This window comes from Terrapene carolina, unplaced genomic scaffold, assembly GCF_002925995.2.
Source record: "Terrapene carolina triunguis isolate 2854851 unplaced genomic scaffold, T_m_triunguis-2.0 Scaffold69, whole genome shotgun sequence".
Lineage (NCBI taxonomy): Eukaryota > Metazoa > Chordata > Testudines > Emydidae > Terrapene > Terrapene triunguis.
The window spans coordinates 61,968,648-61,985,726 of record NW_020664420.1 but is presented as its reverse complement, the minus strand read 5'-3'; the positions used below and the strand labels follow the sequence as shown (position 1 = coordinate 61,985,726).

At 41.2% G+C, this 17,079-nt stretch overlaps 1 protein-coding gene across 1 annotated transcript in view; it reads left to right on the top strand.

The window, feature by feature from the left end:
• NREP (neuronal regeneration related protein) overlaps positions 1-16,585 on the top strand; it is a 35,399-nt gene extending 18,814 nt beyond the window's left edge. The window contains exons 2-4 of the mRNA XM_029910888.1: positions 4,462-4,742; positions 7,505-7,582; positions 14,894-16,585. Coding sequence (XP_029766748.1) covers positions 4,650-4,742; positions 7,505-7,582; positions 14,894-15,019 — 297 coding nt within the window. The 5' untranslated portion in view covers positions 4,462-4,649 and the 3' untranslated portion in view covers positions 15,020-16,585. The remainder of the gene's footprint in view (positions 1-4,461; positions 4,743-7,504; positions 7,583-14,893) is intronic.
• Positions 16,586-17,079: the final 494 nt, after the last annotated feature.

The window sequence follows — 17,079 nt, the reverse complement described above, 5'->3', positions numbered from 1 at the left end:
AGGATAAAAGAAACACTTTGAATTTCAGAATGTGCTGGAGCTTACATAATGCCATTTAGCAAACATCTACAGTGGTGAGATCTGGGGAGCCCGTGAAAGGTGTGTGCATTTCTGATGAACCATGGAGCCCTGTTGTGTAGGGCAGTGGTTCTCAAACTAGGGCCGCCGTTTGTTCAGGGAAAGCCCCTGGCAGGCCGGGCCGGTTTGTTTATCTGCCGTGTCCGCAGGTTCAGCCGATCGCGGCTCCCACTGGCCGCGGTTCGCCGCTCCAGGCCAATGGGGGCTGCAGGAAGTGGCGTGGGCCAGGGGATGTGCTGGCCGCCCTTCCCGCAGCCCCCATTGGCCTGGAGTGACGAACCGTGGCCAGTGGGAGCCACGATCAGCCGAACCTGCGGACGCGGCAGGTAAACAAACCAGCCCGGCCTTCCAGGGGCTTTCCCTGAACAAGCGGTGACCCTAGTTTGAAAACCACTGTTGTGGGGGAGACTGGATGTACTATCACAGGTATGAGTGTAGGGGCTAGGGCAGAGTTGGTGGCTCTGCCACTACGTGGATCCACCAGGCAGTCCACTGCAGACGGAGGAACACAGAAGCTATTCCAGCCCTTATGATGGAATAGCAGTTACGGATTGGGGACTGAGAAGTATTCTTCCCTCCAGACCAAAGAGATCCCTAGTGGCACTGAGGAGGTGAATTGGGGCTTAATGTAGAGAGAAATACATACTGCGATAAGATATATTAGAACACTCCTAATTGTAGGATAGGCATTTTCAAACATTTACATAGTGTGGGCCACATCTTCAGAGAATAGGAGTCTCCTGTTCCACTTCTCTTCCCATTCTGGATTGCATGAATCATCTCCCCTACCATTTGTAATCAATCATATACCTAAGAGAACAGCAGCAGTGGCTTACATGGCAAAGATAATATTAAGAAAGTGTTCAATTTATTTTTCTGTCTTTAATCTGATGCATTTTGTGCTTTTTTGGAGAAAAGTTAATGCCACTGTCCTTGTTCTTCATTTCATCTCCTCCCACTGGTTCTGTTCCTCTCCCCCTACTTCCCAATATGTACTACTTTGCTGCCTGGTCCCCTTCTCCTCCTGCACTTGCTTCCCTTTTTGCTTGGCTGCTTTTTTTTCCTGAACATGCTGCCCAGCCACCTGGTCATCATCTTCCTCAGCTCTCCTGGGTATACTGCCTAGCTCCATAGCTGGACAGTTGTCCCTGCTGTTGACTGGCAGCTCTACTCCTGTTTGTGGCACTGACTCTAGCAGTTCCCATCTTTTCCTCCTCAATCTCTAGAGGCTGTCACTAATAGGGACATCTACGCTGACTCCTCTGTGGTGAAGAGCTTGGATATTTGCAGGAGCAGGTGGAGATGAGGATGAACCAGTGATCAGTTACTGGTGGCTCTCTGAAGACAATCGACAAGTGCTCTGCAGAACATAGCACGAGAATCTCTCTCTTAGGATGAGTTTTGCCCAGGATTTTATTCTGTTTCATCATAAGGTTGTTTAGAAGTCCAAACTGCCCTGTCTGGTTAGAACAAACCATTACCATTCTTTGGCATATATTTGATGGCTATGATTTTTAAGGCTAAATCTCGAAATAAAGATGAGAAGCACTGTTTCAGGGGAAGCTGTTATGTGACATCATTTCAGCATTAGCAAATTACAAAATTTTACTTTTAAAGAAAAGTTGTGTTTTTCTTTGTGAATTGGTAGACACTATTGTTCATTGCTGAATGTATTGGGGCAAACTCTGAATTGGGCTTATCTCCCCTTGGCTTTCCATCTTCAGATGCATAGTTGAGGCTATCCATAGCTTGTTCAAGATTTTTGAATGAAGACAGAAGGAACCTGCAGTGTACTGATTATTATAAATGAGCAATTTTATGTGATTTTTCCTCGTGTGTTGCACTGAGGGGGAAACATTTCAGTGCATAAGCACAGAACACTGAAATGGAAGAAATCAACAACTAATAAGTGTGCCTCAGCCAACCAGAAAAATAAAGTGAAGAGTCAAAAAACTGCTGGGGAGACTGACAAGTATATTGAAGAGCGATCAGTCTGAGCATTGCCAGCTGTGACATATGGAACAAATATGGGAACTCATCTAGAAGAGAGGATTAAAAACTAGGAGTTGGACACTAAAGACTGGAATGCTTGATGTTTTGAACACACAATACAAGAAACAAAAGTAGGAAAACAAATCAAGTGGAAAGGCATTTTTGGAAACTGAAGAATCTAAAGTGGCAACTGGCTAATAAAACTGGAAGAGAAGAATACAGATTCATAGATTCCAGGCAAGAAGGGACCACTGTGACCATCTAATATGAGCTCCTGTACAACACACACTGTAGAACTTCCCCCAAAATAATTCCTAGAGCATATATCTTTTGAAAAACATTCTATATTTTAAAAATTGCCAGCAATGGAAAATCCACCATGACCCTTGGTAAATTGTTCCAGTGATTGATTACCTGCCTTCTTCAACGCTTAGCCGAACAGTTGGCCGTAGCAATTGTTCGCCATTTGGTCCATTCCTGTGTGGCTGCAAGGGCTTGACAGGCCAAACATTCAACATCAGAACAGACTTGATGCACCCATGTAATAGGGGGCCTTAATTACCTTCTCTGTTAAAAAAAATTATACCTTATTTCCAGTCTGTATTTGTCTAGCTTCAACTTCTAGTCATTGGATCGTGTTGTACCTTTCTCTGCTAGATCAAATATTTGTTCCCTTGTAGGTACTTATTGACTGTATTCAAGTCAATCCTTAACCTTCTCTGTGTTAAGTTAAATAATTTGAATTCCTTGAGTCTATCCCATAAGGCATGTTTTCTGATCTTTTACTCATTCTTTTGGCTGTTCTCTGAACCTTCTCCTATCAATATTCTTTTTGAATTGTGGAGACCAGAACTGGACACAGTATTCAAGCAGCGGTCACAGCAGTGCCAAATGCAGTGGTAAAATAATCTCTTTGCTCCTACTCAAGATTCCTTCGTTTATGCATCCCAGGATTGTGTTAGCCCTGTTGGCCACAATGTATACTGGGATATCATGGTCAGCTGATTATCCACCATTACCCCAAAACTGTTTTCAGAGTCACTGCTTTCCAGGATAGAGTCACCCATACTGCAAGTATAGCCAGCATTCTTAGTTACTAGATGTATACATTTAGTCATATTAAAAACATTATTTGCTTGTGCCCAGCTTACCAAGGAGTCCAGATTGCTCTGTTATCAGTTACCTGTCCTAATCATTATAGGCCACTCCCCCAATTTATCTGGAAACTTGATGATTTTATGATTTCTTCCAGGTCATTGATAAAAGTGTTAAATAGCATAGAAGCCAAGAACCAATCCCTGAGAGACCTACTAGAAACACACCCATTTAATGATGATTCCCTTTTACAGTTACATTTTGAGACCTATCAGTTAGCTTTTTTATCCATTTAATATGTTCCAAGTAGATTTTATATCATTCTAGGTTTTTTTTTAAAAAAAATGAAGATGTCATGTGGTACCAAGTCAGATGCCTTAGTATAAGAATATTACATCAACACTTATTACCTTTATCAACCAAACTTGTAATCTCATCAAAAATATATCAAGTTAGATCCTATCAAACGATTTTCCATAAACCCATTTTGATTTGCATTAATTATATTATCTCCTTTACATTTTTACTGCGAGTCCCATATCAGCTGGTCTATTGTCTTGCCCAGGATCAGTGTCAGACTGACAGACCTATAATGGTCATACCAATTACCCTTTTTAAATATCGGTACAATGTTAGCTTTCTTCCAGTTTTCTGGAACTTTTCCAGTGTTCCAAGATTTACTGAACGTCAGCATTAATGGTCCAGCATTAAACTCTTGAATTCAAATTGGACCAGCTGATTTAGACATGTCTAACTTTAATAGCTGCTGTTTAATATCCTCCCTAGATACTAGTGAAATGTAAAGAGTTTTATCATGTGATGACATCATCTTTTTTCCTCAAATATAGAACAGATATTCATGGAACACTTCTGCCTTTTCTGGATTATTATTGATAATTTCTTCCCATTTCCATCTAGTAATGGACCATTACCATTGTTAGGATTCTTTTGGTTCCTAATATACTTAAACTCCTTCTTATCGTCTTTAAGTCTGCTGACCATAGATTTATCCTTTTGTCCCTTTGTTTCCCTTATCAGTGTATTATAGTTTCTAGCTTCTGATTCATATTCATTACTATCAACTTCCCCTTTTTTCCATTTGTTATTTTTTATTTTATAGCTGCCCTCACTTCCCCTCTAACTAGGTTCACTTTTTAACCAATATGACCTTTTTTTGGGGGTGGGGGAGAGGTGGTCATCTAATAAAGTGTTCTTAAACAATTCCCAATTATCATTCACGTTTTTCTTTTAAAAAATTTTCTCCTATGTGATCTGGCTCATAATTGTTTTTTTCAGCTCTGTGAAATTGTCCCTTTTAAAACATGGAAAATTTAAACATGGAAAATTGAGATAACTTATAATGGAATGGAGACCCATGGAGAGTATGTAGAGCAAGGGCTGCCAACTACAAAGAAGGATGCACTCAGAACAGAGATGTAGGACTGACCATGGTTATCATGCAGTAGACAGAATGAGGCTGTGAGATGTATACAGCATTTTTTACCAAGAGCATTATGACAGTACTGTTATTCCAGCCAGATTGTGGTGAAGCCTTTACTGATGTTTCTGTAACAAAGGTATGTTTCAGGGGGTTATATTATACACAACTGTCAAGTCATACAAAAAAAATCTAAAAGAAGATCCCCACCTTTCTTCCACTTGAATAACTGCTTTCAAAATGACAACAGTAACAACAAATCTTAGGGCTCTTCCTTTCCTTTTGCACTGTGACAGTACTGGGGATTAAGAGTTCTTGCTTCAATTTTGACTGCTTAATGATTTACTCATCCCTGATTGTCTCCTTTTGTACTCTCCACTGCATACATTTGGTCTTGGGTTGACACACAAAATCCATGTAAAGAACGAGCTCATGAGGCAGCAGTCACAAATAGTAAAATACCATATACCTCTGCATCACATGGATGCCGTGAGATTGATTCATTGATGGGTGAAACTCACTCCTGTGCAGAAGGCCAGCAAAAGCCTCCAGTTCCATAGGGGGGTCTGCATGGGGATGAATTTCACCTTAACATTTATAAAGCATTTTAAGATTCTTCAGTGGAAGATGCCATAATAGTGCAGGGCATTGTGTATTTTGAAATCAATACAGTTTTGTCAGGTCTCCAAGAACAACACAGTTGTCAAACCAAATAATAATACTAGCACTTGATGCTTACATGGTGCCTTCCATTTGAGGATCTCAGAAGCACCAACATGAACATTAACTGATTACAATACCAGTGTGATGGACATTAATTATCCTCATTTTACAGATGCATAGAGATATCAAGTAATTTGGCATACAGTGAATCAAAGCTTAAACTAGAACTAAATGTCACTGCTTGGTCTGATGCTTTAATCAGTAAACATTGTACTGCTCTGAAATCAGAGAATTTTATCAGAGCAGGAACTGCTTTAGGATTTGTGCCTAAACACCTTTACTTCTCCCCCTTCCACTTTGCAAAAAAGTTCAGAATTTTCTATAGGAAAGTTTCTTTAAAAAATTCTTTGATAATTTCATTAAGGTATATCTATTTCCATTATAATTATTAAGTAATAATCTTAAATATGTGACCTCACAAAATAATAGAAATGTAACTCTGGTTTTAATATGCATATGATGTTGAATGAATGAATAGGGCCAAATTTACCCATGACTTACATGGTGATGTAAATTACAGTTTGAGTGTTTTTTTTAATCAAACAGGTATAAATGAGTGTAGGTGATAAAGTAGTGATCTTTGAAACTATTTCACATTCAGTCTGTGTGCAGAATGAGTGATTTATATGTTAAAGGAGCAGTAGGAGGATGTAACAGGAAAAGTAACTAAACAGAAGAAAGTAAGATAAAGCAGGCTTGTTCTCCATCCCTTAATTTATGGTATGCTCTCTTGTTAAATCAGACTTCCTTTAGTCTCTAAAATTTCCCTTGCGGACACTGAAGTATACCAAGTCCTTGGTCGGTTAGCCCCAAAAGCAGCAAGTCACAATCAGCAGTGCATTTTCAAAGAATTTACTGAAGGTGCGTTTCCACTACGCATCCTCAGTCACCAAGAAATGTAATAATCTTCTTTAAATAGTCTTTCTGGAGTAATTTTTGGCTGTTGCAGGGCCAAAGTCTAGATGTTGATGCACATGTTTGGAAAAGAGTAGGAGCACAGTATGGGTGTTAGTCATTCCAATTCCTTCTCCTTAAGGACGTCCTAGAGCCACCACTCTGTTGGATCTCCACCAGAGACATTGTGAAAGGACATAACATGATGTGAAGGCAGAGGGAAATAGGGTTGGTGTATGTATATGGCTGGCGCGCACACACACACACACCCCTTTGGGGTCACACAAAGAATCTGATACAATTTAAGAGAAACTGATAACCTTCTGTAGTTTTTACCCAGCAGCTTACAGAATTGCACCCAGAATTATTTTCCTTCTGTGGAAGGTCCTAAAAACATTATCAAAGAGATCTCAATTCTTTAAAAACCTGTATCTTATTCAATAACTTACTATAGAACCCTAACAATTTCATTCTTGTTAAATTCTATAGAATTTTCCATAATGTGAGAGCTTGGCTGGAGAAGTCTCTATAAATCATGAGAAGTACCTTCGATCAGGATATGACCCTAATTGTTCTTACTTATATCACAGTAGTGTCTGTGGACCAACTGAGAAGGGGCTAAAGGGGTGTATCAAATGGCCAATCAGTACAGGATAGGGGACCAGAATAAAAACTAAAAAGCAGTCTGATGTTATGAGCAATAGCTGCTGAGATTGCATCTTGCTCTTTGCACCTGCTAGCTTAAGACTTTCTCTAGATCCCAGGGCTGCCTGCTCCCCGGAATTTTTCTTCCCCAAGCCCACATGGCTAGGGGGAAGAGAGGTGCACCACATAGCATGTGATGAATGATGCTATAGGCTTTCATTTGCAGGAAATTCATGTACACAGTTGCTTTAGCCAAATGCCAATAAAGCCATATTACTGTTATGGGTATCATATCTTTTGGTGTCTCCATTCTTTCGCTGCTCCTCCCCCCCCCAAAAGAACACAGTTGGAGTGATTAATGGAACATCATCTTCTACGCAAAGCGATACATACAATATATTTAAGGTACTCTAGGGGCAGATTCTCCTTTACTCCAAATTTACACTCACTTCAGTGGAGTTCCTTGGATTTACAGTGGTGTAACAGAACAGAATCTGGCTCTTCTGTCTCCGAGGCAAGACTTCCAGAAGTTCAGTTTCAGTGTTGTACTAATGAAACGTGTCACATGAATGTCATGCGATGGCATGGTAAACTTCTCTCCTTAATACAACATAAATGTATACATTTATGTTCTGACAGGTGTATCAGCCAAGGTTAACAATTTGGGTCAGCCAGGAACTCTTCCCAACTAGCCAAGGGGATGGAGGATTTCCTAAGGTAAGGCTATTTCCATAATTATCCTTTACTCATTTTCTCTCATATAAAGATATACAATTTACTAAGCTTGAACTTTCACAATCCCATATTTGTATAGAGCTTGCATTAGTAAGGCTATGTTTATGTCACGGAAGCTGTGACTTCCAGAGACCTCCCTGACATTTTCTGCTTCAGCCCCTGGGTGTGCGGGACTGGAGCTGGCAGCCAATGGGGCCCCAGCAGGGTTCCAACAACAGGCAACAGCCATCTCAGCCAGCAGGTTTCCAGCAACAGGTCACAGCCTCCTCAGGGTCACCCTGCAGGTTTCTAGTGGGGGCGGGGGGGAGGGAGGGTGAGACGGAGAGAACCCTGCAGCTCCCGGCCACCATGTGGCAGGGGAAACCATGGAGCCACAGCAGCAAAAGTCACAGACAGATCATGGCTTCCGTGAATTTTTGTTTATTGCCCATGACCTGTGCATGACTTTAACTAAAAATAATCATGACAAAATCTTAGCCTTATTCATTAGGTTTAATTTAAGATGATTTAAACCAAAGGTTCTCAATCAGGGTGAGATGGGGCATAGTGATAGCATGCAAAAAGCATTCTAATAATTCAGTAGTTATAATAAAATTGCAGGGGAGGAGGGTCCAAATGCCAGGTTGCAACGCCACTCACTCAGATTTGGCCCAGCTGCCCCTCCATCATGACAGAAGGGCAGCCAGGCCAAATTTGAGTGAGTGGTGTTGCAACCTGGCACATGGGGTCACAACATCACTCCAATTTGGCTCTCTCACTATTGGAGGGGGTGGGGCTCCATGGAAAAAAATAACGCTAAGGTGGGGGACGATTCAAAAAAGGTTGTGCAACGTGGCTTAAACTGTTGCCAACTCTTATAGTTTTATCGTGAGTCACGATATTCAGTGTTTTTTGTAAAGCCCCAACTCTGAGTCAGGTAATTACATGAGAATTTCAGCTTTCATTTAAAAATAAAGAAGTTTTACCCCTCATCGTTGCAGAGAATAGCTTGAAAACCAGAAGGCAAGTAAAAAGAACCCAAAATTTATTAAAGTCTCATGTTTTTTAAGCTAGTCTCATGAGGTATTTTTAATGCTTGGTGTTGGTAAAGTTGGAATAGCAAATTATTAAAAGAAAGATTCAACTATCTGAAGTGGATATAAGCTATAATAAAAGAGGAGAAAATTTCTTTCTGCATCTGTCAGGGTTTTGCACTCATGTTTTACCTGCCTTAAATGAAAGTTGCATAGTTTGACTAAAGTTGTGTTTGAGAATCAGTAAGTATGTTAACACAAATGCAGAAAGTGTGGTATATCTGGCAGGATTTAAGTGATTTTACTCTGTTACTGGTGTGGTAAACCCATAATTGGATAAGAAATTTGAGTAGCAAAATGAAACAGTTATTCAAAACCAGAGAACATATTTGTTTCATTCCCATATCCTTGTTTGCTAATGACTCAAAATCTGGCAGTAAAGTTGGCAAGTAAGCAAAATGGAAAACTGTTTAGATTATGTTTGTTACAATCTAGACTGAGAATTCCCTGTGAACAAAACTCTGCTGTCCCATCTGGATAATAGCACAATTTCCGTACTTTTTAAAGGAAAGTATACGATTCATTAGACTTCCCTTCCACTTATAAGATTTGCAGACTGTCCTTATGTGTGAGCTTGCATCTTTTTAAGTTAAGATATGTGGCAGTGAGCTAGTTCAGGGACAGACGTTACCATTATTGGCACTCAAAATACTGTCAAAAGTTCATCAAGCAGGCCAGTAGCAGTGCTAGGTTAAGATGGAGTTGGTACGTGAAGATCTACTTTTTCATAGCTTGGCCACATTTACATGAAATGAATTTATGCAGTGTTGCTGTAGCCAGGTCAGTGCCAGGACATTAGAGAGACAAGGTGGGTGAAATATCATCTGTTTAAGCTTGAAGACTTGTCTCTCTCACTAACAGAAGTTTGTCCAATTAAAAAGATATTACCTCACCCACCTTGTTTCTCAATGAAATGAATTTAGTAGTTTCTAAACTCTAATAGAAAGCCGTTGCAGATCACACAACTGTTGTACTCATACTGTCTTAGTTGGCAATCTTTGTTGTGAACGTTATTGTCCCAAACCTCTATTCACATTTATACAGGTTGGTCCTGCAGCACAAGGTTGAAACAATCCTTTCATTGCCTCTGGACTTGTGAATAACTGGAGTTCTTATTCAGCGCCTGCAATCTGGAAACATAGCCTTAAAAATGTTACCAAAATTGCTTACGGGTTTGGAGATAGCCAGAACGATTACATTTTATTTATTTTCCATCTTAACTCTATTGTGTCCCTGCTTTTCTACTGGGGTGCATTTGCACTAGCTTTATCTAGAGCTTCAAAAGATATTTTTGTCTACTTGGGGGGAAATCAATATTTAGAACTATCTCCAAGTTTGTTTTGATAATGAAGTCTCAAAACTAAAGTGAATATTGATATGTACAGCCTGTCTTCTTGCACAGTATGAGATTAAACAGAAACAAAGTGTGTTTGGAATCTAATTCTTGAATCAGGTTTATAAAGTTAGTCGGTCATCATCTTCAATTTAATAGCTTTATGAACTCTTTACTAATCCCAAACAGCCTGAAATAATGAAAGAATAATAATAAAGTGAACAGATTTTTGAATTCATAATTGCAGATAAAAAGACCCTTTCTTTCTCATGGAAGTAGCAAGTATACAGGGCTATATTAAATAGAGAGGATGTATTTCCAGACCCAGAAGGGTCACATGGGATTTTCTATTTTATGATTATATGGCAGATTTTCAGGACTGAGATTGTTTTCACAGCTGAAAAGGAACTGCCCAACACAAAGCTTCTGGAAACATGCCCAGATCTTTGGTCTCTGTGTGTGTTTGCATGTGTAAGTTTCTAGTTTTTCCCCCATATCTTGTAATGATACATAAGTAACAAATTAGTCAACAAAAAAAGCAAAAATATTAGTGCAGTTGGGTTTTCTGTTAAATGGAAGAGAGTGTGTGTTTAGTCACTGGAGCTCAACAAGCCACACTTAATTCTGAAGTTCTTTCCTATGATGAGATAACTGGTTCTGTGGATGAGGGGAAAGCAGTGGACATGTTATTCCTTGACTTTAGCAAAGCTTTTGATACGGTCTCCCACGGTATTCTTGCCAGCAAATTAAAGAAGTATGGGCTGGATGAATGGACTATAAGGTGGATAGAAAGCTGGCTAGATCATCGGGCTCAACGGGTAGTTATCAATGGCTCCATGTCTAGTTGGCAGCCGGTATCAAGCAGAGTGCCCCAAGGGTCGGTCCTGGGGCCAGTTTTGTGTAATATCTTCATTAATGATCTGGAGGATGGCGTGGACTGCACCCTCAGCAAGTTTGCAGATGACACTAAAGTGGGAGGAGTGGTAGATACGCTGGAGGGTAGGGATAGGATACAGAGGGACCTAGACAAGTTAGAGGATTGGGCCAAAAGAAATCTGATGAGGTTCAACAAGGACAAGTGCAGAGTCCTGCACTTAGGACGGAAGAATCCCATGCACTGCTACAGACTAGGGACTGAGTGGCTAGGCAGCACTTCTGCAGAAAAGGATGAGAAGCTGGATATGAGTCAACAGTGTGCCCTTCTTGCCAAGAAAGCTAACGGCATTTTGGGCTGTATAAGTAGGGGCATTGCCAGCAGATCGAGGGATGTGATCATTCCCCTCTACTCGGCATTTGTGAGGCCTCATCTGGAGTACTGTGTCCAGTTTTGGGCCCCACACTACAAGGAGGATGTGGAAAAATTGGAAAGAGTCCAGCAGAGGGCAACAAAAATGATTAGGGGGCTGGAGCACGTGACTTATGAGGAGAGGCTGAGAGAACTGGGATTGTTTAGTCTGCAGAAGACAAGAAAGGGGGGGGAGGTTATAGCTGCTTTCAACTACCTGAAAGGGGGTTCCAAAGAGGATGGATCTAGACTGTTCTCAGTGGTACCAGATGACAGAACAAGGAGTATTGGTCTCAAGTAGCAGTGGGGGAGGTTTAGGTTGGATATTAGGAAAAACTTTTTCACTAGGAGGGTGGTGAAGCAGTGGAATGGGTTACCTAGGGAGGTGGTGGAATCTCCACCCTTAGATGTTTTTATGGTCAGGCTTGATGAAGCCCTGGCTGGGATGATTTAGTTGGGGATTGTTCCTGCTTTGAGCAGGGGGTTGGACTAGATGACCTCCTGAGGTCCCTTCCAACCCTGATATTCCTAGGCAAAACTCCCATTTCTGCTCCAGGAAGGACAGGGTAAAATTCTCCTTTCTCTGCCAAGCCCAGGTAGCCAGTCTTGGGTCAGAGATTGTTCCATGAGGTCTTGGGGAAGGGGAGACAGGAGTATCTCCTGTCCCCCAGGCTGCATTGCTGTTCCCAGCACATGCCCTAACAGAAGCCTCTGATCAATACATAGCCCCTCCTTACACCTAGTTATATCCACTTCACCACCCTCTAGGGTTGCCAACTTTCTAATTGCACCAAACTGAACACCCTTGCCCTGCCCCCTTTCCCGCCCCCACTCACTCCATCCCCCCTCCTTCCATCGCTTGCTCTCCCCTACCCTCACTCACTTTCACCAGGCTGGGGCAGCGGTGTTGGGGTGCAGGAGGTGGTGTGGGGTGTGGGCTCCAGGAGGGAATTAGGATGCGGGAGGGGGCTCAGGTCTGGGATGCTGAAGAGAGTTTGGGTGTGGGAGGGGATAAGGGGTATGGGCTCCGGGAGGAGGTTCTGACCTGGGACAGGTGGTTGGGGAGCAAGAGGGGGTGCGGGCTCTGGCTGGGCAGCGCTTACCTCAGGCGGCTCCTGGAAGTGGCCCGCATGTCCGGCTCCTAGGCAGAGGGGCCAGGGGGCTCCTCGTGCTGCTCTGTCTGCAGGTGCCACCCCTGCAGCTCCCATTGGCTGTTGCTTCTGGCCAATGGGAGCTGCGGAGCCGGTGCTCAGGGCGGGGGCAGTGCACAGAGCCCCTGTGGACACCCCTGCACTTAGGAGCAGGACAGCCGGCCACTTCCAGGAGCCACGTGGAGTCAGGGCAGGGAGGGAGTCTGGCTTAGCCCTGCTGAGCTACCAACCAGACTGTTAGTGGCCTGATCAGCTGTCCCCCCATACCTCCAAGGAGATAAGCACCATGGCACACAGATGGTGCTGTTGCTGAGCAAGGATTTCTCAATAATGGCATTTCCTACAGGCAAGGCCCCTTGTTCTCCCTATAGAACAGAGGACAGTATTTACCTGAGTAAGGACTTCAAGGACTGCGATTATAGGACTAAATACTGCTCCTGGATGTTTGTGCACAGAGGCCAATGGGAGATGCATGTACCTGAAAGCAGAACTTAGCCTGTAGCTAGGTCAGTCTGGACAGAGATGATAGGAAAATCACAGAATAGATAACTTCAGCACAGCTAGATACATGTAATATGAAAAACCTGATATAAATTATGGCTTTATTGGCTTTGAAGCCAGAAAAAAATCCTCTTATTGTCATTTTTTGATAATCAGACTTGTGTGTATATTCAGTTGCTGGAGTTATGTCTTAATTCAGGAGTTTGCAATTTTATTGTCAAAAAGACTGAACTCAAAGAAGTCAATATATTAGAATGGGACTCAGATTTCTTAAGTAAACTTTTAAGAAAATAATATAATCTTTTTCTTTTAAACTGATCAGTGTGCTTCTCCTAACTGATATGGCTCAATCATGTTTTCATTTTAGTACTCTTAATAAAAAAAAAAAAGGCAAAGCAAAACACAGATTTTTAAAGTCATTTCTAACAACCATTAACATTCTTCCCACAAATGTCATGTTACTAATTTTACAGATTTCCATTTTAAGGCCCCATTTGGCAGTCCATCACTATTCAGCAAAATGCTTAATTACATGCTTAACTTTAAGCACATGCTTAAATGCTTTAGTGATTTGGGGCCTAATTATTGGGATGTTTAAATATTTGGGATGTGGTTAATGAAAATCAGCCTAGATAGTTCACTAATACTGCACCATGTTGTTAGCACAGACTCAGTGTCGGTATGGTATATTGCCATTCTCTGGGCCTGTTGGAGAAGGGTAAATGTTTTTTTCAGTAAAGTATTACAGGAAAAGCATTCATTAGTAAGTACCAGCTGTCTAAAAAAACCCCTATTTTAAAAGGTACATTACACTAACTTTGTGATCTTTTATAATTCAGACAGGTTTTCTGTGCACCAAACTACATGTAGCATAAAAATGGAGCCTGGGGTTAAAAAAAATTGGTGGACAAACTCATTAATGTTAATCTTCTGTGTTCCAAGTTTATGGGTTTCAACAAGTATCTGCACAGTGGTATCAGGAAGCAATCTACCTGAGATGTATTTGGTGTAAACATTATGAGTTAGATTTTCACAGTCGCCTCAATCCAGTCTGTAAATGTATGCCCACAAATTTCAAATGCATCATTGTTTGCACACACACAGAACCTGCATTTGGGTGTGTGTGTGTGAGAGAAAAAAAATCAGGTATTTAGCCATCTGGAACCATATTTAATAATGCAAGTGTCTCTTTGTGTGCCAACAGCATGTGCAAGATGTGCACATGCAGATTTAGGCCTAAATTGCCCTCAGCTTTTGCATAGGTGCATTTGCAGACCCATCTTCCCATCTCTTTATACCCACCTGCACAAGGCTGGTTTGCAGTCTCTGCAGTTGGGAAAGCAAAGAGACTTCTCCTTACTAGGCCTCTAGAGCCAAATACTCCCCCCAGAGATGGACAAGGAGGAGAGAGACCCTTCGTGCAACCAGCCCACAGAATTAGCTGGCTGTGTTGGGGTCAGGGAGCAGATTGCACCATTTTGAAGGATAACGTAGCGTAGTGTATGCACTTCCTGAGCATTGTGAGGAGTCGAAGGAAGGATTATGGCTCCTAAAGCACAACCCCTCCCCCAGCTCCTCCTGGGACGGGTTGATTCTGCACTGGCTCCAACCTGTGGGGGCCAAGGACTGAATTCCACCACCTGGCCTTTAGAGGTGTTTTTTGTTAACTTAGTCTTATGAGTCTGCAGGACACACTGGCCCAGCTAAAAATAAAACAAAGACATAAAAATTCCAACTCGAAGCTTCAAGGCTTCTGGAGTTGTTTAAACAATCCTTTTCCTTCTATGGAGCTGATATTTATATTTGAGTAGACTGTGTTTAATATATAAACCACATTTACAAGGCTATACAAGTCCAAGGATGTGAGGGGGCGATGGGGGCGGGGGGAGAGAAATGCATTTAACAGCTTTTGTAGAAGCACAGCTAACAATTTTTCTTTCCCCCGTGCAGGGAAATCTTACTATCCCAAAGGAAGTTAATCGCAAGAAGAACAATGAGACTGAAGCTGCATTCCTGACTCCAGCAAATGGCTATGGATATCATTTCATTGAAATCAATTACCTCTACCCTTTTTAATCATAATTCCTCCATTTGTATTACATATGGTATATGGGTGTTGATGAGGTCATGGTGTCATATATCGGGAATTGTTTCTGTGTAAATCATCAAGTATAAGAAGAAACTATGGGACTCTGAGCCTTGCTTTAGAGAATTACAGTGGATAAATGTGTATCATATAAACAGTTTTTAACATTCTGACTCAAGTAAAAACTCTCAGAATTTCACACTGTGAATCCATGTTTACCAACATTACAGGTGGGCCTTCAGGCCTGGTTCTGCCACAGCGTCTTCCACTACTCAAACTCCATCGCTGACATGCAACCGGTAAACTGCTGCCTCTCCATTTCCACCATTCCTAACTGCTTCTTGCAGAGGCTGAGAGTCCCTCTTTTTTTCCCCCCATTTAGATGTAACAAGCCTAGTAGTTTATTTTCATCAATTGTCTGTATATCTCTATATTTTATCCATGTACTCTTTTGATGTATAGAAGTAGTATGAAACTCATGGTTTCCTTGTGGTAAGTGATTGAGATGCTGCCACGGGATTTGAGACACTGATGAATGGTGCTATTTTGGACTTTAAACATGCTCCTTGGCAAGGTAGCTCTGATGGAGTTATTTTTTATTTCCATGTTCTGAGAAGGTGTTGGTACTTTGTTTTCCTGACTGTTGTTCTTTAGATGGGACTGACTTGTTTCCTTGTGTCTTCAGTGTGGCTTTCTTATTCAGTGTTGTAGGGTGAGTAACTACTCAGAGTAAAGGTGAGGGACTGATTCCGGATCAGGGTACACTCACAGACATGCAACTGTAGTGGGAGCAATCACAAAACTGTAATTTAAGTAAGTCTCCTTTCTGTATCCTGTCCACATAACTTAGAAAAAGATGAGCAATAATTTTTCAGTAGTCTTTGGAAGTCTCTTATACTTTTGGGGGTGGGGTAGGGAAGGCTTTTTTGAAAAAAAAAGGGTGGGGGGCAAGTTTTTAAAATCCTCATAAAATAGGTGATGTGGTAGGGATGAAACAGTGATTTTTTTTCCTTAAAACTTCAAAAGGAGACACTCATATAAAAGGAAAAGAGTATATTTAGGTATCATCAAAGTGTAGATTTTACATTTTTGTTTTTGCTCCCAGGGAATTTAGAAAAAACAAAAGAAAAAAACCCCAGTACCATCTACTCATGGAATGTTGTTGTGTTAGACACAGTCTGAAAGCCCACCTTAATTTTTTTATATAACTCTGTCTTTTAGCTCTTCCTTTTACAGGGCAGGCCTTTTTCTGAACTGTTTTACCTTTTGACTGTTAAATACCAATGCATGCACTACACTGCTTAGGGTCGTCCGTCCCCCCTATTCCCTTTCTTGTAAGTTTTCTTTTCCAATAGATTAGATGCATCAACTGTGCTGTATATAGAGCAAGAAACAGTACTCAGCAGTTGTGGCATTTATGTATAGTTGCAATTGTGTACTGTTGAAAATGCAGGCTTTTGTAACAGTGTGATCTATAATAATGCACTGCAAGTACCCAATGTATTTTAGCTATTTTAGTAGGATTTGCTCAATAAATATGCAAGCTGTAAGGGTAACCATATTGTCTCTGTGTTTCTTTACCATAAGGGGAGAACTACATTCTTGTTTTTTGTACCAGTCTTCTAAGTGACTTTTGTGGCAATAAGGCTGCTTATTTCAGACATTTCTAGAGGTGTGACAATTCCATTAGAACCATTGTCTGCTAAACAGTGACTATTATTACATAGTGTAACAGATGTTGGGCATGCCCAATATAAGCTTCTCAGCTATGCCACTTATTTAGCTTAGTACATTGCACGGGCAAATGTGTAGACAGAGCAACACAAAATTCATGTTGATTTAAAAAAACATTAATATGTCTATCATTCACAGTCCTGAACAAACCATTAGGTTAACCTGAAGGAGAATATACTATTCTCTTATAGGTCAAATATTCACTATTATTGGAAATGAAACATTCAACCTCATTTATATTCTACTATAGCAGGAGTAGGCAACCTATGGCGGCACGCGAGCTGATTTTCGGTGGCACTCACACTGCCCGGGTCCT